At 44.6% G+C, this 24,071-nt stretch overlaps 1 protein-coding gene across 1 annotated transcript in view; it reads left to right on the forward strand.

Annotated features, from left to right (window-relative positions):
* The first annotated feature begins 451 nt into the window (after positions 1-451).
* Positions 452-24,071, forward strand: part of DAP (death associated protein) — a 177,156-nt gene continuing 153,536 nt past the window's right edge. The window contains exon 1 of the mRNA XM_085606768.1: positions 452-608. Within this exon, the coding sequence (XP_085462894.1) occupies positions 554-608 (55 nt within the window). The 5' untranslated portion in view covers positions 452-553. The remainder of the gene's footprint in view (positions 609-24,071) is intronic.

Genomic DNA, 24,071 nt, shown 5'->3' on the forward strand with positions numbered 1-24,071 from the left:
TCTAGTTGCGCCCCTGGCATTAGTTGGGCTAGCGTCAACAGGAAGGTTGAAGTAAAGAAACGTTGCTTGCAACCACCCTGCCCCTCCCTTCTACAGGCAGCATGACATCATCACGGTGCCGACAAGGAGCCCTGGCGCAGTCTTTCTTCTATATTCATTGTGACTTCACATTACATTCAGGATCCACGTTGACAGAACAATATAGAGCCTCCAAACGCATGGTCTGAGCGCATCCTATGTTTGCAGAGGAAAAGGTGTGTTTTGGCGGCAGCCAAGTTAGAGTCAGGCCCCATTTTTTTGTTGTATATAGAGACACAAGATGCTTAGCACATAGATGTTTTGGGAGCAATTCGCTTGGCTGGAGTAGTGACGTGTTGCCTGATTCTAACAGGGCCACCGCAAAAGATCAGCTCCGCCCAAAGTGCTCTCGTTCAATTGTGAGCAATGCCATTTGAAGAGGGCGGAGCCCGCATCGGGCTGAAGGTAGCTGGAGAGTGCTGATGTGTTATATAGCTACAAGATAGACCCATCGTCACACGCAGCAGCTGGCAGCATGTCTTCACCCCCGAAGGATAAAGCAGAGACCAAAGCCGGGCACCCACCTGCCGGTATTAATCAGACGCGCGCTTGCTTTGAATGATCACTCTTTAATTTCTTTAGGAAGGTTTGGTAGAGGATCGGAAGTAGTATAAGCAGACGGGGGACCAGGGTTGTGGACAACACACCCCTCCGTTTTAGACTGTGCTTAGTCGCTTCTGTAAGGCACTACATGTATGCAATATCTCTCTTAATAATCTTCGCCAGAGCAGCTCAAACAGGCTTACGTCTTAAAAGAGTTAACCCCTGCGCTTCTTGTGAGCTCTCATTGTCTGCTTTGTAGAGAGGCGTCTTTTTGCATTGAATGTCTTGCCAAATCTCCACATTTTCTTCGAATCTCTTGTCCATGTTTCCCCATTAAAAAAAGTAAGTTGCTCCATTGCTTGCCGCGTTTTCGATCCACATGGGATCAAGCCAGGACAGGGATGCTTGGCCTTGCATCACCGGTTTTAACCCCGCCCAACTTAAGCTTTAATTATCAGTTGGTCGGAATAGAGTCGGGTATTTTTGTACACGTGGTAATACTATTACCTCGGGGTTAGGATTTGCCACGGTTGGGAAATACTCCATATTCCGACTTTTCCACGCGAAAATAAAGTATAACGTGCAGAATCTGTTTTTTAACAACGCACATGTTTTACTTTTTTCTGGCCCTTTTCATCTGTTAAATTTCAGGTTTGGCCGGTCGGAATTTAACATGGGAAAACTGCGAGGGTGTGATAATTAGCACACAGCTTTTAAACCCGAACCCTGTGTCTTGTGGGAATTTCAACCACGTATGCTTCTGTAAAGCACGAGTCAATAGGTTGACAATTGTAATTTTCAAAATCATTTTCAGAAAAAGCTGTCCTAATATCCTCCTCCAGAATTGTAGAATACCCCTCCTCTGCTGTATGATTTTATAATTCAATTGCAATTCTCACTTCGCAGCCTGTACTATTTTATCATAGCTCTTAGATAGTAAACATTTGAAAAGCACTTATCACTAAAACATCACTCAACTTTCTGACTCTAGAATGTCAGGTGTGGCCGTCGGACAGTTGTTTACTTTTGATTGCTGGTAAGATGATTCTTCATATGTGCTGCTTGCATTTTATTTTCAGTACCTTTCACTTTTGTAGTGTCCTATGTGCTGCAGGAAACACAACATAGACGCAGGTTAGGGCAGTTCATGCACCCAACTCGTATTCTAATAGCAGGATCTCCTGGTGGGTGATGCCTCTAAGGGATGGTTGTAGGGATCTGTGTGCGACCGCCCCCTGGAAGAGGGAGCTGTACTGTGACATTTATTTATTGACTATATAGTGCTTCCAAAAACCAACAAGATGTCAAGGAATCCAACAGGTAAAACAAAAGAAATAAACATTACAACACTGTAAGTCACAGAGTCAATCAGAAGGACAGTGGAATGTAACAAATTGCTGCAACATGGACGTATTTGCTGAAGTTCATAGTTGAATAGAGGGTGAGTCAGAAAACGGATGCAAACAGGTTCAGGATCTTTGACGTCATCCTTGGCAGAACGATGCTTACAGAGTTTGTAGTTGGTCCTACTTATGGACGAATTTGAGAGTTTGTGGTTATTGTTCAAAAGGTGCATTAGGAAAGGAACATTGCTGGAGTCATGTTGGTCAGAAAGCTTAACTACCGACGGCAGTCTTCAAGGGACTTGTGAGCTGGTAGATGAGTTTCTGGAGTGTTTCTCAATCGCACCTCTGAATCTGGAATCCTTCATTGGAACAGCCCCAAGTCCAACTTCTGAGTGAAGCAGAACCTTGGGCATGTCTCCACAAGACCACAGATTAGCCACTCGCGAATCACTCATGGAGGTCTTTTAGGCAGGCGGATGGATCAACGGTCAAGGCATGCTGTAAATGTGACTCAGGCTCCAGTGGGGTGAGCAGAAGATTGGGTTTTGTTTCGGAAGGCAAACATTGCTTCTAGACCTTATGAGCATGGTACCAATAACCTGTCTCCAGCCCTTTTCCGGACAAATGGCAGTACGATTTGTCATTTGCGCAGCCATCCATGCAAGAGATGGATATCTGTATCTGTTCTTAGTTGATAATAAGACCAGTTCAATGGATGGTACCCTAGGCTTTGATTTCAAGGGTGAGATGTAGCTGTGGTAAACTCTAAATGGTATGGTTGAAACTTCAACTTGTAACCTCTTGGCAGTTGTTGGCTAGTCCATGGATATGTGGTGGTTCTTTTATGATGCATCACATATTCTTTTGAGTGCCAAAATGATTTTCTTGATGGTAATGGGAGGGCGTTCATATCCCAGTGGGTCTGTGAGTTACTTGTGATGGGTGAACACCTATGGCCTGTGAAAGGTGATAGCGATTCATTTTGTTGTGGATGCTATGGTGCACAGGGCAGCCAGTGACCATGCCTAGACAGTTGGTATGTGAAGCTGTGGTTAGGACATCTATTGAACATGTGTGCAGCTTTTCCCTGGTTCTCTTGCTTGGCCTTCGCCAGTCATTGTTCTTTGACAGTAGCCTGTTTGTTGGTTGATGGATGCACTCACAACCAGTAGTTCAAGTATTGGTTGATATATTCGTTTTCTTGTGTAGGAGTGCTTTGGGTACTTAATTGTCAACTTGCGAGCGACTCCCATCTTATTTCTTCTTGGTGCTCAGAAATGGCACCATTTGTGTTCAAGCTAATTGGGCTTCTGTGGTAGAGCCTGTGAATTAATGAAGATGCACCAAGGGAGGTGATGCTGACTCTACTCAACTTCACAGATGGCATTTAGTCTGATGTGGCTCCGTTACGTGTTCTAATTCATGAGTAAACTTCGAGGTCCAAAGGTCTGTGAGTGGAGTTGTAGGCAGCAATGAGGTTGTAATCAGGATTAATGTCTTGTGGCAGAAGTTGGAGGTAGCACTCCTTAGACTGGCATCTGAACGCAAATGACTGTGCTTGCCCTTTTACTGACTCTCTTTCTTTGGCCACCTAAACGCATTTGGGAACAGGATGCTTGACACTTTTTGCAGTGGCCTCTCATTCAGTGTATCTTAAGGGCTACAGCATGGCTATGGAGGGCATGGCTTTCTTTGCTTCCACCTTTGTGTTATTGAGCCTTAGGACCTTGTAGGACTGGTAGTCTCTGGGCAGCAGGCACGGTGTAGGAGGTGGTAGTACCCTGGGTTTACCACAAAACGGTAACTGCTTTGTTATGTTTCGTGTCTGTTTGCTTGAGCCTGATGGTAGGCATGCATATTTAAATATATAATTTTAATTTTTTTCATTGGACCAGTCACTTGGATCCTGAGGGATCCAGCTGCTGCAGTACCGTTACTTTCCTGTGGGACGGCAATGTAGTCCGCTGTAGTACCAGCAGTTGCTTTGATGCTCGTTTCTGCCTGTGGCAGTCCAAGGAGCGCGCGGGGGGGGGGGGGTGTAAGCTGCAGGGGAGCCAATGCCACGTACACAACTGTCGTCTTATTAGCAGGGTCACCTTTTTGGTAACATCTGTGATAGATGGGTGTGTAGATGTGTGTCCATCCATCTATCACACCTTTAGAGGATGGATCTGTACTAGGATGTACTTATGCACACTGCAAGTGTGTCTCCACTTGAGTATTCTAATTCTTTTTTAGCTTTCATAATTTCACAAACATTTACAGTACTTGTGATAGCAAATTAGCATAATCGTTTACCGTATTATCAATCTACATTGATTAAAGCAGAAACCATATCACACAAAAACAATAAAAGTTAGGTCAGATACAAGAGTCTTGAGCTAGAAACAATTTATGTCAGCCATATTGGCATGACTCCTTCTGACCGTTTGTTTCTTCTGTCATGAGGCATGTCTACATCATCACAGTAAGAATGATATAATTTATCACCCTATTAGTACAGATCGAATAACAGCTCCATCTATTCTTGTGGCCCTGGGCGATGTATAGATTGGGACCATATTGTATCCCTTTTCACTGAGTACAGTAATTAAAAACAATCTGATGCCCTGGGAAGCCCGTCGGGTAGCAATGCGCTTAATAAAACTCCCGAAATTTATTGAATGTCTGTGAGAAGTTGGCCTGGCATATGCTGTTCCTAGTTATAGGGACACCTTGCACCAGTCCAATTCGACTCCTATTGATGATAGGTTTAAGACAACCTTTAAAGAAAGCTATCCTAGTGGTAGCTGTGGAGAGCAGCCTTCAGGCTAAGTCTTGAAGGATTGTTCAGCTTATTGTTTTACCATAATAACCTCTTGAATAACCAAATGAAAGAGTAGCCCACACAGGTATATATATATATAAAATATATGTATTTATTCTAGACAGAATCCCACAGTCACTTTATGCGGCTAGTGGCAAAGTTACACTTCAAACAAGCATTTATAAACACAATAAATAGCACAGAAATCAATGGGCCCCAGGGGGGGACCAAACCATATACTAAAATAGTGGTATAAGAACCACGACAATTCTACAGGCAATGCCTAGGGCATTCAGGATCGCTGGCCCCTTAAGAATCCACCCACAGTTAAGAGGAAGGGGACCCACGGGAGGCGTGTGCAGTGCGAGAAGTTGCTATCGGGATCGCAATGTTAGCCCATGGAGAATGTCGCGGTTGAATAATTAAGGTTTAAGGACACTTCTAACAACAGTACAAAGTTAAGGCTTGAGACTTAAGGCTTTGGAGAGCCCACCACCACGGAAGTACCGAAGTACCACTGTTACCTGCCCCAGGGAAGCCGGGTGCATAGGTCGATTCTGGTGTCGGGTCGCGGGCTGATTTTCTATGGAAAAGGAGTCCAAACTGCTGCTAGCTGGAAGTGTCGTTGAAGTCGTGAAGATTAAAGTTGAAGAAAAGACAAAGATGAACCTGAAAGCAGAGGGGACAGAGTCTGGGTCACAGCACAGTGACCAGGGAGCTCACAGGAAGGAGCTCGTGGATGTCGGGTGCTTCAGGTGTGGAAGGTACAGCTGGGCTCTGCAGTCACGGGCTCCGGGAGGCTTCAAGGAAGGCCAGCTTCTGGAGGGCGACTGTCCCACGTCGGCTGAGGGTCGCTGCGGTGTTAGTGTCCCGATTGGATCCACTAAGCATTGGCAACCGCAACCCACGCAAGATGAACAAAGCAGCTGCTGGTGCAGACCCACGAGGTCTGAGGGTGCTCTCCTTTGCAGGGAGCGTAGAGCAGGCCTGGAGCAACCAGGGGAACTCTTAGAAAAGAAGATTGTCCTCCGTCAGGGCCCACAAGTCGAGAGACAAGGGACCGCGGAAGGCAGCAAAATGGAGTGCGTAAAAGGGCTCCCACGGGCCACCGGAGCGGGCCAGGGAGCTGAGAGTCGGCACAAATGCTGCTTGAAGGTTGGCTCAAGAATGGGCCAAAGCACAACTTCCCCACTGGTCGGGGTCGTGTGCTGGACAAGAGGTGGCCGGTGTCTCGGGGTATGCGGGGATCTCGACACCCACGTGGTCCAGGGTGCTCAGACTTGCTGGGCACACTCACAGGACGCTGGGATGCACTGGAGACCCACCTCGAGGTTGCTGGAAGGCGTCGAAGGTCGTGAGAGCAACGAAGTTCCAACCGGGTATCTTGTAGTCTTTTAGGTGCCTGCCAAGCAGGGGGATAACTCCTTTATCCCAAGGGAGATTTCTTCAGTCAGCTGGGCAGCAGCTCGTCGAAGGTCAGTTCTGTGAAGTCCTGTACGAATCTAAGGCTCTAGGGCAAAGTTATTCCCATATATCCCCAAGATTAGGGGATGGTCCAAAAGAGAGCCTACCAATCAGAGTAGAGGCGGGAAAGGGTGGCTACACCCACTCCCCTTTGTGTGTTTCCCGCCTGGGCGAGGGGCAGGATGCCCCTGAACCGGTTCCAGGCGGTGTATGCAGAATTGGGGCTCTGCAGCTGCCTACGTGCAACTCTGAAAGGACATTTGGTGCACCCACCCTGTTCCAATCCACATATCCTGTCTGGGGAGGTGCTGGCACCTCCCTGCCACAGGAGCCCTATTGTCCAGATGGCGAGGCTGGGGTTTTCCCCAGCAACAGCCAGCCAGAGTCGTGTAGGTGGCGAACAGTAGCCATTTTGTGGTACATGTGCACTTTTAAATTGGTGTCCAAATTCTACCGCTTTTCCCATATCACCCTCCTAGCAAGGGGGAATCGTGCCCCCATGCCCATGGCTGGACTGGGGGTATGATTCCTTCATGTTTGACACCAAACACGATATGGTTCTGTGTAGCCATTCCTAAGTTACAGCGATGACGCAATAACTTATAATGCGATTAGGAGTATATGGTATGGCTACACTACAAACAACCCAGTAACGATGTTACGAAGGTTGCAGAGAGGTCCTACTCACGTAGGGGTCCCCCCTCACACATACCTCAGCACCCAGCCCTGTAGGATTACCAGGGCCTGCCATAGGGGTGACCTATGAGAGTATATGTGTTGTATGGTATGGGACATAGGGTACCTACATCCCTGTAAGGGGTGCTAGCACCACCTTACCCAGGCTACAGTAGTGGCCTGGTGGTGTCAGTTTGGGTGGCTGTCCCAGGGTGGCACAATAAGTGCTGCAGCCCTGGTAGGCCTACTGGGGGACCCATGCCCTGGGTACCTGGGGTACCATCTACAAGGGACTGGTAGGGCATGCCCAGCATCCAATTATGTTTGTACCTAGAGTACTCACAACAGTTTTAGGGAGAAAGCAGATAGGCTGGGGTCCTGGATAGCAGGATCCCAGCCAGACTAGTCAAAAACCACTTAAATACCAGGCAAAAAGTTGGGGACAACCATTAGTCAGATTCCACTCTCCTACAATGTCTATTCCAGGAATTTACCCCATACTTCTTACTAAATTCTGCATAGTCATTTAGTCTACGTATTATTTTTTCATTTGTCCCCAATGTATGATATAATCTAACCAAGATTGAAATTATGGTATTACAGCTGTTTCCAGTGTTGTAGTATCTCCACTTTTGCCACCGCCATGGTCCTAGAGATCCATCGCTCAGTGTGAAAGGGTAGAGAGGATAATAATGACATGTCATATAACAGGACAAGTCTCCCTGTCAGAAGTGTAATCATCTCAACTTGATTTGTATTCAAGTCCCATATTGCACGCCAGTAGCGGGAGAGTGCTGTACAAATCCACAGAATGTGTACAGTATCACAATTTAAGCATTGCATCTCCAACATTTAGTGTCATCTATCATGCATGCCCTTTGTATTTTAACCAGTGACCAATGTCATTGGCGCAGGATTTTATAGTAACTAAATTGTAGCCTAGCTTCCCTTAGTTTTTTATCATGATCCTCTAAAATGCTCAGCCAACCTTCGTCTGGGATTTCAATGCCCAGTGTCGCTTCCCACCATTAGTTAAAGAGCCTTTGCATTTTTTTGTGAGAAAAAAATGTTGGTTTGTGTTTAATATAGCTCAAACATAATCCCTCTGTGTTCTTCCCCTTTCCTAATATATTGTTAGAGTGGGTCAGTCTCAAGCAAGTATGGCTGGGTACCCAGGGTTTCCATGAGACTGAGAGATTTGCAGATATCTCCATTGTTGTGATCGTGATAGACCATATTTTTGCATGAAAATAGCACTATATCACCATCTTATACCAGGTTTGTATTTATCTCCACAAAGGGACCTTTCTATTTCCACACCTCAAATTTGTATACTTCTATTTCTCCGAATGTTTCCTGTAAGTGGATTATGGCAGAGGACTGCAGTAAGTTGTGTGCGCTCTGCCATTGGATATTGTGGGGAGTGGAATAAGGGGTTGTTGCATGTGGGTGCAATTGCTGTAGAGTACCGTTAGTTCGCTTTTGCACCAAGGAGTTGTTTTTCCCTATGGACCTACATCTGTGTTTCTCTGTGTCGTCAGTCAACATTTCATTCTTTTGCAGTGTTTCCAAAGCATATAAAGTACACAGAATAAACAGTAACACAGTTTGTATAAAAATCTAGTACATAAAACCAGATAAATCCCATTAAAATGCCAATCAGGCCAACATCATAATCAAGAGCATTATAAAGTGCATAGTACCATCAACATTTTGGATAAGCATTGTTTCATCAGACCGCAGGACTCTCAAAGAGGACCTACTCATAAATAGATACTGTATAAAGTGCTGATTAAGTATTGATAAAATCACATTTCATTAGCACTCAAGGCTCCCAATCTGAACAAGCTCTTCTGCATTTCCAAGAATACCAAAGAAATTAGGCTGTTACAAAGCATACTAATGGGTCACAACGTTTTTTAATTAAAATAAAGGGCTGGGAGGCATTGTTTAAAATGATATTTTCTTAAGAGTGATAATATAGAAGATCAGTCTGCTCTGACCTTCCATCACATGGGCAGGCTGATAGAGCTTACAGCGTGTATCTTTTTCTTGGAAAAAAACCATCATCCAGGGAATGAAATTCAATCAAAACCTCACCAGAGTGCTGGGGGTTCGTTACAGACTCTAAATACGAGTGCTCGCTCTGAAAAATGGGGGGGATAAAGTATCGCTTAACAGTGGATTTTGATCTATTTTCCGCCTCCGTCTTGTGCGCCGCCTTCATTAAAATGATTTTCTTAATTCTCGTTTTTAAGATGGCTGTACAGCTAGTATGGTTTTTGTATAGTTCAGCCAGCCCCAATGAACTTAGTGTGCACTGCACATACTGCAACCAGGCAAACTTATGCGCATTATCCAGGGACACACAGTCCCTGTTGATGCTCTGGGTTAGATTAACTGTGTCCCTCCTCCAGATTGAATGCCATTATAAAATAGGGGCAAGTCTGAAAACATCAGAGAGGTATGGGTAACCAAGTTATGTGAGACAATTATAATTAGAGCAACTGCGTGGAAGTGCCAGTAACCTTTTGAAAAACCTATCCTTTTGTCATTGAAGAGAGTATTTCCACCAAACCCCTTCCCCATGCGTTGCATAGGTGATGGTCTTTGCACTGTATACCTTTTTTATGGTCTCAATAGGCTTGTACGCTAGCTTCTTCTTAAAGTTAAAAATAGCTGTTACGCATCTTTCCATTACGAGACTCTATATGTAATACTGGGGGTTTCTTATAACTTGCCCCTACCACCAGTACAAAAGATTTTTCTTCATTAACACGTAGCTCCAAGCTTTTCATAAACTCTGAGGAGGCGTCCATCAATCTCTGTAAGGCCACCCCCGTTCTTGCTATTAATACAGCATAGTCTGCATAGACTAAAATTGGAAGGGGGGCTGCATTAAAAGAGGGGGTGTCTGTAGTGGACCCTGACAATACGGCCTCCACCCCATCAGTATAGATTGAAAATAAGAGGCGATGACGAAGCCTTGTCTGACTCCTCTCTAAATCTGAAAAAGCCTTGTGCACTCCCCATCCCTACTATAGCGCACACGCTGTTGCTTGTGAGTACATCTGGTGAATACATTTAATTATACAAGTATCTATGCCCATGTCCTCCATGATTGACCATAGCTTAGAGTGGGACACACAATTGAAAGTGGAGGAGTAGTCCACAAAGGCCATACAAATCTGCCCGCTCTTGGCTATCCTATATTTTGCAACAGTCAAGCTCAGGTTAAGACATTGGTCCACAATCCTCTTGCCCCTTTGGGAGCCATACTGTGCTTGGATCAAAAAGTTCCTCTCTCGAGCCCAGTCCTCCAAACTGTTCAGCAATAAGTACCCCATCAATTTAGCAGTGCTGTCTAGAAGTGAAATAGGTCGATAATTGCGTGGTAAAGATTTATTCCCCTTTTTTAAAGATGGGCATTGTTATAGTATTTTTCCAAGAGATGGGGAGGGGGGGCCACCTTGCTTATTTCTTTTCTTTACAAATGTTAGTCATCAGTGGGGCCCATAATTCATGATGGTCTAGGAAAAAAATCAAAGGGGACTCCATCGGGACCTGGGGGCTTGGCGGAACTACATTGAGCCAATCCTCGACTCACCTTCTCCAGTTTTTGAACACTAGGTGTTTTGGGGGAGTTACCTGCGTAATGGAGGATAGGGAAGCCGGGAGTCCATCGACCACCCCAAAAGCTTTCCTGAAATACACCATCCATGCTTCCTCACTAACATGAGTATCCGAAGTTGGGTCAGTATCCTCTTTAAGGAAGGACGCATTTATCAGACACCAGAAATCCTGACAGTTTTTAGAAATCGCCGCTTGGGAGAGGTCCCCCTCAAGCTTCCTCTCTTAACCAATCTTCACGGGCCTCTCTGTATGAATTACGCAGCTCCTTAACCAGTCTATGGTCTCTTGGGGATGACCTAAGCATGCAGTGTAGGTCTTTAAGAGTCTTTGCGCATGTTGCATTGAACCAACAAACTAGTGGGATCTCCTTAGAGGAGTTAGCCCTAACCAAATTCCTTTCGACTTTGCCCAGTATCTCATAAAAGGCTATTAATACTTTTTCCTGCTGCAGATCAGGGTCTAGACATATGATTTCCTCCCACAATAGTTTAGATAATATCAAACGGAACACCTCCTTGTTAATTTTGTCCCATTTTAGTAATCAATATTTCTTGCAAAACTTTGGCTTTGAGTTCTTATCTGCTACTGAGTTATTGCCATTCTCCCATAACATAGATGAAGAGAGCACTGCCTTGTCACTATATGCAGAGAAGTTTGGTTCAGCTTGGGTAATTTCCCCACATGGAGTTTCAGAGGGTAAGGCCGAGTGTATGGTTGAGTCGTACTCATGTCGCCCAAATGTCTTGGCAAATTCACCTGTGGCCAGATCTACCATATTATTTACCTCAAGATTTCTAATTATTATCATCCTGTTTAGTAGGTTGCAATAGTCATTGTGTATGAAGTGGGGGATAATCTCTGCCGTCACCAAGAAACCCAACATCACCAGACACAGTTTCCAGAAAGGTATCAAGGACGTGGCATCCTGGATGAGCAGCAGCTGCCTGAAGCGCAACTCTGAGAAAACGGAAGTCCTCGTCCTCTGATCCACCCACTCCGCGTGGGACGACACCTGGTGCCCCCCCACCCTCGGCAGCCCTCCCACACCTATAAACCACACCCGCAACCTCGGCATCATACTCCACTCCTCCCTCACCATGAACCGACAGACCAACGCTGTATCTTCCACGTGCTTCAACACCCTCCGCATACTCTGCAAGACCTTCAAATGAATCCCCCCATGAATCCAGAAAGACCGTCACTCACACACTCATAACCAACAGACTGGACTTGGGGAACACCCTCTACTCCGGAATCAGCAAATCTCTGCTCCACAAACTCAAGACTGTCTAGAACGCTGCAGCAAGACTCGTCCTCAGCATCCCACGACAAGACCACATCTCTCAGCACTTACGAGACCTCCACTGGCTCCCAGTTGCAAAGAGAGTGAGTTTCAAGCTGCTCACTCATGCCTACAAATCCCTCCACAACACGGGACCCAATACCTGAAAGAAAGAATCTCCTTCTACGTCCCCAAGAGAAACCTCCGCTCTGCCAACCTTGCCCTGGCCAAAATCCCTCGCGTTCCGCAGAGCTAGAATGGGAGGAAGAGCCTTCTCCTACATCGCGGCCAAGACCTGGAACTAACTCCCCCTCGGCATCAGACGAACCCCCACACTGCAGGCATGCCGGAAGAGCCTCAAGACCTGACTCTTTGGATGAATCTGAGCTGCCTGAACACCCCCGCCAACCCTTTCCCTAAGCGCCTTGAGACACTCAAGGGTGAGTAGTGCGCTTTACAAATCCCTGATTGATTGATCTCTCCTCATCCACTAGACCACATACGGGGTTCATCATATGCTTCAGCAATGAGCATTGAAATCTCCCAACCATACTATGTTAATACGTTTTTTAGGTCTCGCCTGAGCCAGTGCATGCGCTGCTCTGGCGAGACTTTTAGTAAGTGGGCTTCAGAAAATGCTACCACATGCTTTTGCTTGTGGCTTAGCGCTTGCAGTTATGCACGCGGGCATGCGCGCAGCCGCCAGCTTTCAGCGCGCGATCAGTGGCCATCTGGCTTTCCTCTCGCTTGCTCTCCCAAGCGCCTCTCTCCGCCCCTCCCCCACCACAGAGCGCGTCTCGCGTCCGCGCGTCTTCTTTTATTTCCTTTTGAAGACAGCTTTCCCTTCTTCTCCGGCCACTTCCTTTCCTCATAAACTACCACGGACTTTCTAATAGAAATTCCGCGGAGATGTGTCAATAGTGCAAGCTGTTTACTCTCAGCCTTGCAAATACCACAGAGCGCGTCTCGCGGCCGTGCGGCTTTTATTTCCTTTTCGCGCGTCTTGTTAGAGCGAATGCTAGTTTTAACTTGGTGTGCTGAAACCATCTTTATCGCTTGATCCTAATTAGTAATACGAGCTCGTGGTAGAGTTGTATGGCAGTCAGTGTAGGTGAATGTCGGGGTCCCATCTTCAGGGCTGAGGTCAGTTTCAAATAGTCTCCTAGTTCCGGTGATAATTCCAACCCGGAATGGGTTCTATCCAATATTGCCGGATGGGGCAACTCTTCCAAAAGAAACTCCCTTATATTTGGAAGCATATTTAGCTTTCAGGACACAAGACTAATTGGTTTACCTCTCCAGGAGCAGTACTTATAGGAACTCCTTCGGGTTGGAATTATCACCGGAACTAAGAGACTACTTGAACCTGACCTCAGCCCTGAAGAAGATGCGGGGTAATCCCCCTATGATAGCGACGAAATACGTGTTGGCTAAGAAGGCTTAAAGATCTTGAATTAAAGACATCTGAACATATAAAGGCAAGCATCATTGTGATATTTAATGTAACTTTATGGATTTACTTTTGAATGTGTGCAGAGGATTTGTGTATATATATAGCATTAGTGGTCTGCTGGCCACAAACGTGGGGATCTGGTGGTTTTTCCCTACCTTATGCACCGTGCCAGATTACCTGCCTTAACTGATTTGTACTTGTGATAGACCTTGGAGCGCCTTCTTTGCCTATTGCTGACCACCGACTGTTTAACTACAAGTCATATTGGGCCTTGACTAATACTCAAATTCGTTAGAGTTTGGCATCCAAAGGCAGGCTTTAGCATGAAAGGTAGTATTTCTGAAATACTTTATATTCTCTGTTAATGCGAATTCAGCTCTCTCGCAAATATGTGCTGGCAGGAAATCATCAATTCTGCCCATAATGGCCCATGGCGGACCAATATGACAGATTCCTTTCAAACCTTCGGATGACAGGCTCAATGGCCTACTTAAATGGCCTCATTTTGCCTCAAGCACCTTCTGAACCAATCAACTAAACTTCTTTCACACCATTTGGATAAAGGTACAATTGCAGCTAAAAAAGCGTGCCCGGTCAGTCATAAATTCTTACGAAACTCTGAGCATTCAGACTTATTTCACTAATAATTTCTTTACCCGTATGCGAGACTCATTGCTGAACTTAAGACTTGGTGCTTATCCAACTAAAGATGGCACAGTAAAATGGCAAAATAGTAATTGTAGGCTCTGTGGCTATCCGCAGGAAACACTATTGCATTGAGTATGTATTTGTCCAAGTTTATTAAGTGCTCGTCAAATCTTGCTAGAACTTTATTTTTAAAAGTGGAGCTGAGAACGTGTTCTCAAATGCTCATTTTATGTTTATCCGGCAATTCTATTCCTTTTATTTGCTGGTTTGTTACGTTTTTGGTGCAGGCTGAAATAAAATTGACCATTTTTATGTAACATGTCTTTTTATAGTAAATACTGCAGTTTATCTGTGGATAGCCAACCAATTGAATTATCAATAATTACTATTATTAAGCTATAGTATTCCTTTACGGTGGACCACTGCTTTGCCCTATGGGCAGTAGCGCGGAAGTCGTCGGAGCAGTAAGGAAAGCTGTGCTGCTGCTATGTCGACTTGCGGCTTTTGACCTAGTGGACAGGAGTTGCGTTTGGGAGACTTAAGGATATGTGATATCCCGGAGGGGCTTCTGGCTGTCATCCAGTAATTGCATAGTTATGAATGGGCCCAAGTCATTCAGTATTCCGCCGGGGCACTGACTCAGAAATTATTAATTAATAATGGTCTAAGACAGAGCTGTGTTTTGACCCCACTGCTCTTCGCCATTTATTTGGCGGAATTGCCATCTGTTCTGGTGGTGGATAGAGGTGCCAGCCCAAAAATGAATGGGAGGCAACTTTCCTGCCTACTGTATGCTGACGACTTGGTAATCCTCGCCCAGACAGAGATAGGCCTCCAGAGGAAGTTGTCTGCCTTTAATGAATCTTGTGTGGCTAAGCAACGGACCGTAAATATGGATAAAACCAAAATCCTGTACTTTGGAAAGAGATTTCAGAGGTTTAACTGGTACCTGGGCTCAACCAAATTGGAAAATGTGAATGAATATACATATCTTTGGGTCTGGTTCGACAATTCGTTAAAATGGGACATGCACTTGGAGGCCCAGAAAGCTAAAGCTCTTACCTCAGTGCATGGGCTGAGAAAGTTTCATCGAATTTATGGGGAAATGTCCCACAGACCATTGTTGAAAGCGTATGATGCAATGATTCCCCGCAATTTCTGTATGGAGTAGAAGCCCTGTGCTTAAGTGGGAAATCTAGTTGGGACATCGAGGAAGGGAAATGTTTAAAATGTCACTACCGACCTCTGTGATTCAGGCAATCCGTCTGGAGTCGGGCTTGACTTCATGTAATGTGATGGCGCAAGTGTTCCTCTTAAGGTTCTGGAAAAGATTGGGTTCAGCAAAAGATACGAAAGTATCACAATGGTGTAAGAACGAATCTTTGCTTAGCGACCTAAAATGGGCCAAAGAGGTGAGAAAGAAAATCCTTTTGGTCTGTAAAAATCTAAATGTGAGTATTAACTCACAGACTCTTCTATTGCAAGTAACAAAGGGCGAACTCAGAACATTAGGGAAGCAAGCATCGAGGTTAGAAGACATGGGGTACCTGAGAAAGAAAGTTTATGTGAATTTTATGATGAATAGTTGGGAGAAAGAAACCTGGTACCCCTACCTGGATACATTACCCAATCAATATTTTAGAGCTGAAGCGCTAACATGGAGAATAGGATGTAACCATTGTGTGTCAATTGAGTGTATACAATCAGTAATGGTAATTGCTCATGTAGGTTGGGCACAAAATGTGATAATCTGCAAATTATATTGGACTGTCAACACTTTGTACATCTGCGGAAATTGTTTAACGCTCCATTATCTTAAAATATGGCGCTGCCTCGCGCTCCTTAGTGATAGAACTCCTTATGGACCTGCCAAATCTTGATATAGCAATTGCAAAGTATATGAAGGCGGTCCTTCTTGGGTAAAGAAACGGATGGTTAAATGTTAGGCCTAAAGTCAAGTTGGTTGTGATCTTAAAAAAATCTTTTATGCTATTGGTTTTAAGGGTTAGTTTTTTAAAAGTTTTTTCTTATTGATTTTCTAACATCATGGGTACCTTTTTATAGATGATGTATTGTGGAAGTGTAAAGGACACGTGGGAATAAGGTTATTATAATGGTGTAGTTGATGATATGTATTGTAATGAGTTTAAAATATTTATTGTATTATGTCTTTGCCGTTTTAAAGACCTACGGTCTAAATAAATGTATTTCTGAATCTAGTATTTTATTTTTAGAGTTACTGTGTTTCTCAAAGGTTGAACAAAGTGAATCATTCAACGCTATGCACTTTAGGCATGTTTGTACAGGTTTCGCTACTGTATTGCACATGCTTTACTATTAAGTAACGTTTGGTTATAAGCTAATAGACATAGAGTTTATGGCCTTGTAATGTGTTCTAGTTCCATGAAATGCTATCGGTTATGATTCTGTTAGATAATAATATTATTAGCTCGCATATATGCATAATGCATCTTCGAGAATTACCTTGTACTTAGTTACACAAGGTTGAAAGTATGGGAAAAGATTATTTGGTCATGCAATCATTGTCCATAGTAATGTTAGGGATTTATAAAGCGCAGGACAAATTGCCCCGAAAGGGTCTCTTGGCACTGGCATATAGACTGGAAAGATGGAATCAGAAGAGCCAAGTTTTGAGCAGTTTTTTAAAGCTGGCAGAATCGGGACTTCCCCGTTTGTGTAAACGCAGGCTGTTCCAGTGGTGGGGAGCAAGATAAGAGAGGTCTCCCACCATATTCGGCCTTGCGTATACAGTGTGGACGTAGCAGAGATTGTCCACTGGACCGGAGGTTATTAGTGGGCAGGTAAAGTTGCAGTTTCTTTTGCAAATAGAGGGGGCTGTTGCCAAACAGAGACTTGTGAACAAGGCAAATACTTTGAACAGGGAGCGTTTTCTCACAGGCAGACAGTGCAGGGATTTCAGAGTGTGCTCAGAAGGGGTACGAGAAGGGAGTTTTCAGCCGTGTTCTGAACCACCTGAAGTTTAGACAAAAAAGCATCATTTGCAGCAACCCTAAGAGCGTTGCTGTAGTCTAGATGGCTTAAAATCAGTGTCTGAGTAAGGGTTTTACTGGTTGGAGTAATAATAATTGGAAAGTCTTTCTGAGTAGGTGCATCATCCCAAAGCAGGCACCATAGTTGAGCTAACCGGCTCTGTCAGTGAAAGATTCTCATCTATCATGATGCCCAAGTTTTTCCCTACCATTTTAAGAAAGGGGGCCGTTCCCAGTTCCAGGAGCCGCCAGTCATTTGACCAGTGAGCATGGGCCTTACCTTAAATCTGAATCTCTGTCTTTTTGCTGTTCAGTTGTAAGCAGTACGACATCCAGAAAGCTATCTTATTCATACAATTACTTATTAAAATGTTTGCAGATTCAGGATTGGGTCCCATGGAGATTATCAAGTGAGTATCATCTGCGTAAGAGATGACTTCAAAACCGCAGGATCTTACCACTTGAGCCAAAGGGGCCACATAGGTATTAAAAAGTGTGGGGCTTAGGGAGGAGCCCTGTGGCCCCCCTTTGTCTAGGGCCATGGTAATGGAGTTGAAGGGCTCTGGATGTGCAGGTTAAGTCTGGTTACCAAGAAAGTTTTTAAGCCATCCAAGAACTTTTCCACTGACACCAATCTTGAGGAGTCTCTGGATCAAGATAGTGTGTGAAATGGTGTTGAATGCTGCGAGTAAGTCGAGTAATACCAGCATAGCTACCAGACCTTCGACAAGAGGAAGTGTGATGCCGCCACAGCGCAGTTTCTGTGCTGTAGGAGGCATGAAAACCTGACTATATATGATGGAGTTAATTTGACAAACGAGGCTAATTACGTCATACAACTTTTCTGCCTCTCAAGTATTGAATAGGAATCTACCCAACAATATGCACTTGTTAACTGGATGAGTTGATTCTTTGGAAAATAACTACTGCTTGTTTATAGTAATTTTGGTTATATGTTCATATCAGCTCTGTTAAGACACAGTTTTTATTATTATGCTCTAAATGGTTGTATTGTTTTTAATTAGTCAAGCGATAAAATAATTCATACATACATGATACTGTAGGTAGTGTCTGTGTCAGTCTCAAATGATAAACCTTGGTAAATTGTTGTGTAAGGATGTCTAATCTGTGTTTTTCCCATTCTAGGTTTCTTTCAAAATCTGCTGAGTCTTTCATTAAGTCTCCCTGCAGACATGGTTTCCTGGCTGCCCATAGCATTTGTGTTGCGGGTACCATTCCTTCATTTTCCTTTAAATAGATCGGTAGGTAGGAGAGCGAACGTGCCCTCTCTTTGCGGTCCCTGTACCTAGCAATGTTCATGCATCAGTGGGTCTTAGGTGGTTACAGTAGAGTACGTTTGAAGTCTAGTTTGATCAAATCGTGGTCTGAAGTGCTTTTCAGAACTATAGATGTTGTTACTAAACTACTTGCTGTCAGGGCAGTCATAAGAAATCCTTCAAATTTGGAATGGGTGCCATGAGTCTTTTTCATATGTATGTGTAAGTTTGCATGGTTCTGTCAGGGCATGGTCCTTGATTACATCCCCGAATATGAATCTGTCTTTGGGTGCCTAGTATCTAGTTTCCCTGATTTATCTAAAAGTATGTCGAGTGACAAACTCCAATTATCACCCAATCAGTTTTCTGTTTTGCCAAACGCGTGAGAAGAGTCTGGATAATGTAAATAAAAGGTAAAATTTGGCTCCAGCTAGAGCATATATTGATCAGATTATCAATGTCTCATAAGGTAATTTGAGTTTTGCACAAATATATCTATGTAGGGTATCCTTCCAAGTCCGTACTAGGTGTGTTGCAAGAGAGTTATGTAATAGTAGTGCTAATCCTCTGTTTCTGGGGCCTAGAGGGGTACTAGGCTTGTGGAGGGGTGATGTGCCGTACTGCCATATATCACGCTTCCCACCCATTCTCTTCTCCACTTCTCATTTTCTTTGTCTCTCAAGTGCGTTTCTTGTAGGAACACTATATCCAGGTACTGTGATTTAAGGAATGTGAGAATATTTTCATTTTGTGAAGTATAATTTCATTCAAATCTAAAGCTACAATCTCCCGCAGCTGTGTGGGGAGTGTAATGGCAGACCTCTGGTTAGATGTATAATGATAGCAAAGTGACAAATGGAAAATACTTTGTACTCTCCAAGAGGTACTACTAGTTTCACTGTAATCAATCTTGTTTCAGAGAGAAACAAAAGGGGGGGGGAATAATATGTCACTCCTCCCTATTAAAGTCAAATGTCAATTTTGATCTATGGAAGTACCAAGAGTGTGTACTATAGGCCTTAACCCTGGTCCCAAACTTTAAGGGAGTCTCCTGCTAAGCCTGTTGACTCTTAGGTAATCCGTTCTAGGTCAGCCATGTGTTAGCACATCATGAGAAACTTGTGTAGAGCATATTTTAGGGTTTGCAGAGTCCATATATTGATCACCTTTAAGGACACCGAGGAGAGCCCACTTTAGTTGGGATGCAATATATTTTGTAACCCATGCAGCCATATGGGCATGATTGCCTTAATGTCGTAGTAGAAAAAATGACAATCAGTACCTTTATGATGAAAGGCATATAGGTTTACAGCATCCTGTCTCAGAACCCTCAATGGATGACTTCAGTTAAAAGATCCAGTCAAACATGTATCATAACCAAATTCTTCGAGGTCTATGCAGATCTAGTCCCGTACTACAGTGCATCATTTCTCCCGTAGGGATCTGGATTTCTCTTCAGAAGGTTTGTCTGGTTTACATATGTTTCTCCAACAGACCATTTCTAAGTCACTTTTTAATCTCTGATGTTCTTCGTCATATTCATTTCTTTGGTCCTTGCGTGCAGCATTTTTTATCGCATAATTTGGCTCCCCCAAGGCGTCTGTCTGACTTGTGAAGTGCATCTAGTAGTTTTTCCATGGCCTGCATGTCATTGTATTTCGTAATCCTTCCATTAAGAATGATTAACATAGCAGATTTCTCTATTACGTGTCTGCAGCCTGAGAGCTACCAGTTTCTTTCTTCTCAGGTTAGTGTAATGTGAGGAGTCCACAGATTAAAAAAATGTGCTTGTTTTCCTACATGTAGGCGACTTGTTTATTCACTGCGTTGATGACTTGGCGAGCTTGTTGACAGTGCAAGAAACACGCCAGAATTGGACTAGGTTAGTTAGAAGTAGAAGTGGTATGGCTCTTAACTCTGTGAGCTCGTTGTAGTTCAAAGTGTGGGTCATATGTTAGTGTTAGAAGTTTCAAAAATAATTTGCACAAAGGCTGACATTTTTTTAGCTTCTAGTTGTCTGGGACCCCAGTGATACATATGTTGTCCTCAAATCTGTTCCCTTTTGTTTTAAGGACTAGATCTCTGGGCTCCCTTCTGGGAACTTGTCCAGCCATGTATCAATCCCTTGCTTTCTAGATTTGGTATTGTTGAACCACTGATGAAGAGTTGATGTTGTCTCTCAGTTATTGTACGAAGGTCACAGTATTCTTCACTGCCAGGTTCATAGATCCTGTAGGCATTTTGATGTCTGATAAATCACTTAGGAGAGTGTCTAATGCTGAAGCAGTTATAGGTGATGTACCCGTCATGTCATGTGAGTGTGCCACAGCTGTATCCTTAGTGTTCGTAACTGCCTAAAAATAATCATAAATCAATTGAGTGGCTTTTGGTTCAAACAATGACCGGTGTGGAACCAGTGGTCCCACTCAGTGTAGTGGTAAGTTCACTCGAACTTGAAAGTTGTGATTTAAAGCATTTCTGCAGTGCAAAAAGAGGAGTAGCAATGTAGAGAGATGGTTGTAAAGTCTGATCAATTATTCAGTTGTTCTATTCCAGGGTAAAGGTTCACTGGTTCATAAGTGATTGATCAATAAAAAGTTAACAGCAGGTGTTGGGAGCCCACGCATATTGAGAGGATAATTTTCCCCACAACTAAAATGACCGCCATAGAAATTGTGACGGAGTTCTCGGTTTATCTGAGTAGGGATTTTTGGTGTAAAAGTTGGTAGCTGTAAGTGCTTGTGTAAAGTTCTGAGACACACTTACCATGGACATAAGGGCACATTGTGCTCTTCTCAGGTTACTTTGCAACACATCTGTGAGTTCGCCTTCTCTATTTAGTTCAAAATGGATATCCTGTTCTGCCTCTGTACACTGCTTCTCGATGCATGATCACTGAACGGGACGACCTCTCCTTTGACTGCAGGTGACACCTCCCCACCACAGAGTCGATGGGGTCTGACACCGTCTCCTCCTATTATTCATCCATACCGCTCCGGGGACTGCTCATAAACTGCACTTCACATGGATGGTGTGCGCCGCCTTTCTTCAGGCCGCTATGTAGTTATCCAGATTTGCAGAGACGAGGTCTAGACCAGGGCCCGAAAAATGGTGAACATGAGTTAAGTCTGTTCCGGCAGTTACCCTCTTTATATTCTTCATAATTCTATTTCAACCTTGGTGCCTCGCGCTGTATTAGCTGCTGTGTCTCCGGGTAATCTACAGGTGGCTGGGGGAGGTGAAGCGGTGGCCATGGAAGTGAAGATCTCGCCCAGGGTGAAGTGCAGCCGGGTGATGTCAGGGATGACCATGAGCCCTGTGTAGGAGGAGGACACATACCCGGAGTGGAGTGAGCCTGACTTATAGAGACACCATGGAGACTGCTTTTCTAAACCTGTGACTTTAGGTGATTTTTTTTTTCTTCCCCCCCCCCCCCCCCCCCCCCTTGCCCCATACCCGCAGAGAGTGTATGAGCAATACCCTAGTTTGGCTACCCCGACTGAGCTGAAGATGGATTTCCATAGTGAAGGTGCTGCTGCTGACGCTCTCTGGACATGGCAGCGGTCTGCATTTTGGAAACCAGCTCATAATGTGCTCCCCTTCTGGCTGTTTATTAGCCAGCATTTAGATTTTGTGAGGCTCCCGGGGACAAATTGATTGTGTATGTGGAATCTTTCTTGCAGGTGGGCCACTTGAGGGTGGCTGCTGGTCAGGCGCCGTGTGTCGGTTTGAGCATATCGCCAGCTGGCTTAAAGGGAGGTTCCCGACCCTGCTTGGACACAGCAATGGCTGGAAACAGCCACTGCCATAAGAACAGACACCTAGAGGAGGTGTGGGGAGAAGTTGTACTGGGAGACTAGCCTACCCGTGCACTGTTACGGGTTACCTGTTACAGGGAAACGCCTGGAAGTCACCTTTGTCCTGGACTGGCTGGTGCTTCTCGGGTGCTGGGAGGACCCCTGAGACTCTGGAGAGTGTGGAAGATGGATGTGCTCTTCTGCATTTTAGTCCTCCTGCTTGGGCATGTCTGACTGCTTGTATCACCTTGGTTCAGTGCTTGCTCCCAGAGGCTGGCGGGTCAATATGATGTCTCCACGGACTAGCTGTGCAACATGTTTCCTGTCCGCACCTGAAGTACCAGTGGTTAATGATAAACCATTGTTACCTGGTAAACTGAATCCTAGACAAGTTTAGAGATACAGAAAATACCGCCAAACACATTAGTACAAGACGGCGAAGGCCATGCTCAGTGACACAGGGGCCATGGTGACCACGGACACTGCAGCCATCCTCACTATTGTAAACCAGTCTAGAGCCATGCTGGAGGCCAAGATTGCTGCTGTCGGAGCAGATATCATGCTGCTGCTCCAGGATCTTCTACAAGCAGTTGACCGGATAATTGAAGCAGAGATCCATGTGTCTGGCATTGAAGATATGGTGACAAATCTGCAACAGTCTCCTTTTAGGCTTTGTTTGATCTCCAAAGAACTTGCTGCGAGGGTGGAAGACGCTGAAGGGAGGGCCAAGAGGATCAATCTCTGTATTATGGGATTTCCAGAGGGCTGTATAGAGGTCTCCTGAGAACCTTTTGGAATACTGGTTGGGATTGAGCTTCCCACTGGATTCACTTTCCCAGTGCTCTATTGTTGAGTGACCGCACAGAGTACTTGCGCAAAAGAAACAGACTGCACAAGGCTTGTTCAGCAGCAGCAATCTTTAATGAAGACAAAGAGGAAGCTTCATTATCTAAACATCCATTACATGCTCCTTTACCATGCCAAGCCTAGTCATGTTTCAATCTTGCTCCTTCTTTGTTGAGACTCCTTAGGAAGTGTGGAGGTCGGTGGAAGAGAAGGTCACTCTAAGATCGAATACTCTACTGAGGCGACTCGAATGCAGGTCGTCTCAACCTTGCTCCCTTAATGGTATCCAATCTTGCTATGCACAGCAGTATAAGTTAGTGGCTCTGGCTGATCGTATGGGTTACCGAAGTGGCAGGACGGAGGGCCACAGTGAGGCGGTGGAAGGCACATAGGGTGGGCCTGAACTGCTGCACCCATTCTTGTTGTGAAAAGAAGTCCCCATAATTGTCGTGTTGCGGTTGCACACTCTGCTGCATCTCTCTTTTTAGGGTCACACAGGTATCCCTGGATGGTCCGATTGCCCCTGTCGTGGACATTTCTCTGGTGCACTGATTAGTTTGTGTACATTGCTGAGATAAACCATGGGGTTTTGTATGGGTCGCTGTCTATTGAGCCTGCCCCCTCTTATTCCTTTTTGCTTTGTTTTTCATATATCCGAGTCCTTCTGGGTGTTTACTGTATTGCTTATGGTGGGTACTGCTTATGTTTTTTTAAAATGTATTTTTCAAGTTCAGGTTCAGTTGGGATATGAACCACCGACTGCCCTTTTGGTACCATTTTACGTTCTCTCCCACAACAGATGCTTCAGGTTGATGAAGTGTAGGATCGGAGGGATGAGGAATTGTTTGTTCTTTCGTTTTTTCGGATATCCACAAGGTGGTGGTAGTAAGAATTCTTGCTTGGTGTCTCTCTGATCACTCCCCAGTAGAGTTTTCTCAGTCTTGGAATCTGACGACCTGAGTTGAAATGGAGGCTCCACACATGGTCTCTTCAAGATAAATACAGAGCCCACATAGAGGAGACAATAGATACATACTTCGCTTATAATTGAGACTCCAATGACTCTCCCATTGTCCTTTGGGAAACCTTTAAGGCAGCCTTCAGTGGAGACCTAATTAGTCTCCAAGCAGGCCTCAAACACAAGTGCAGTCAGCCAGTGACCAATGTGGAATCTCGCTAGATAGCTTTAGAGACGCAATATCTTAGGTCCCC

This window comes from Triturus cristatus, chromosome 5_2 (genome assembly GCF_964204655.1).
Source record: "Triturus cristatus chromosome 5_2, aTriCri1.1, whole genome shotgun sequence".
Lineage (NCBI taxonomy): Eukaryota > Metazoa > Chordata > Amphibia > Caudata > Salamandridae > Triturus > Triturus cristatus.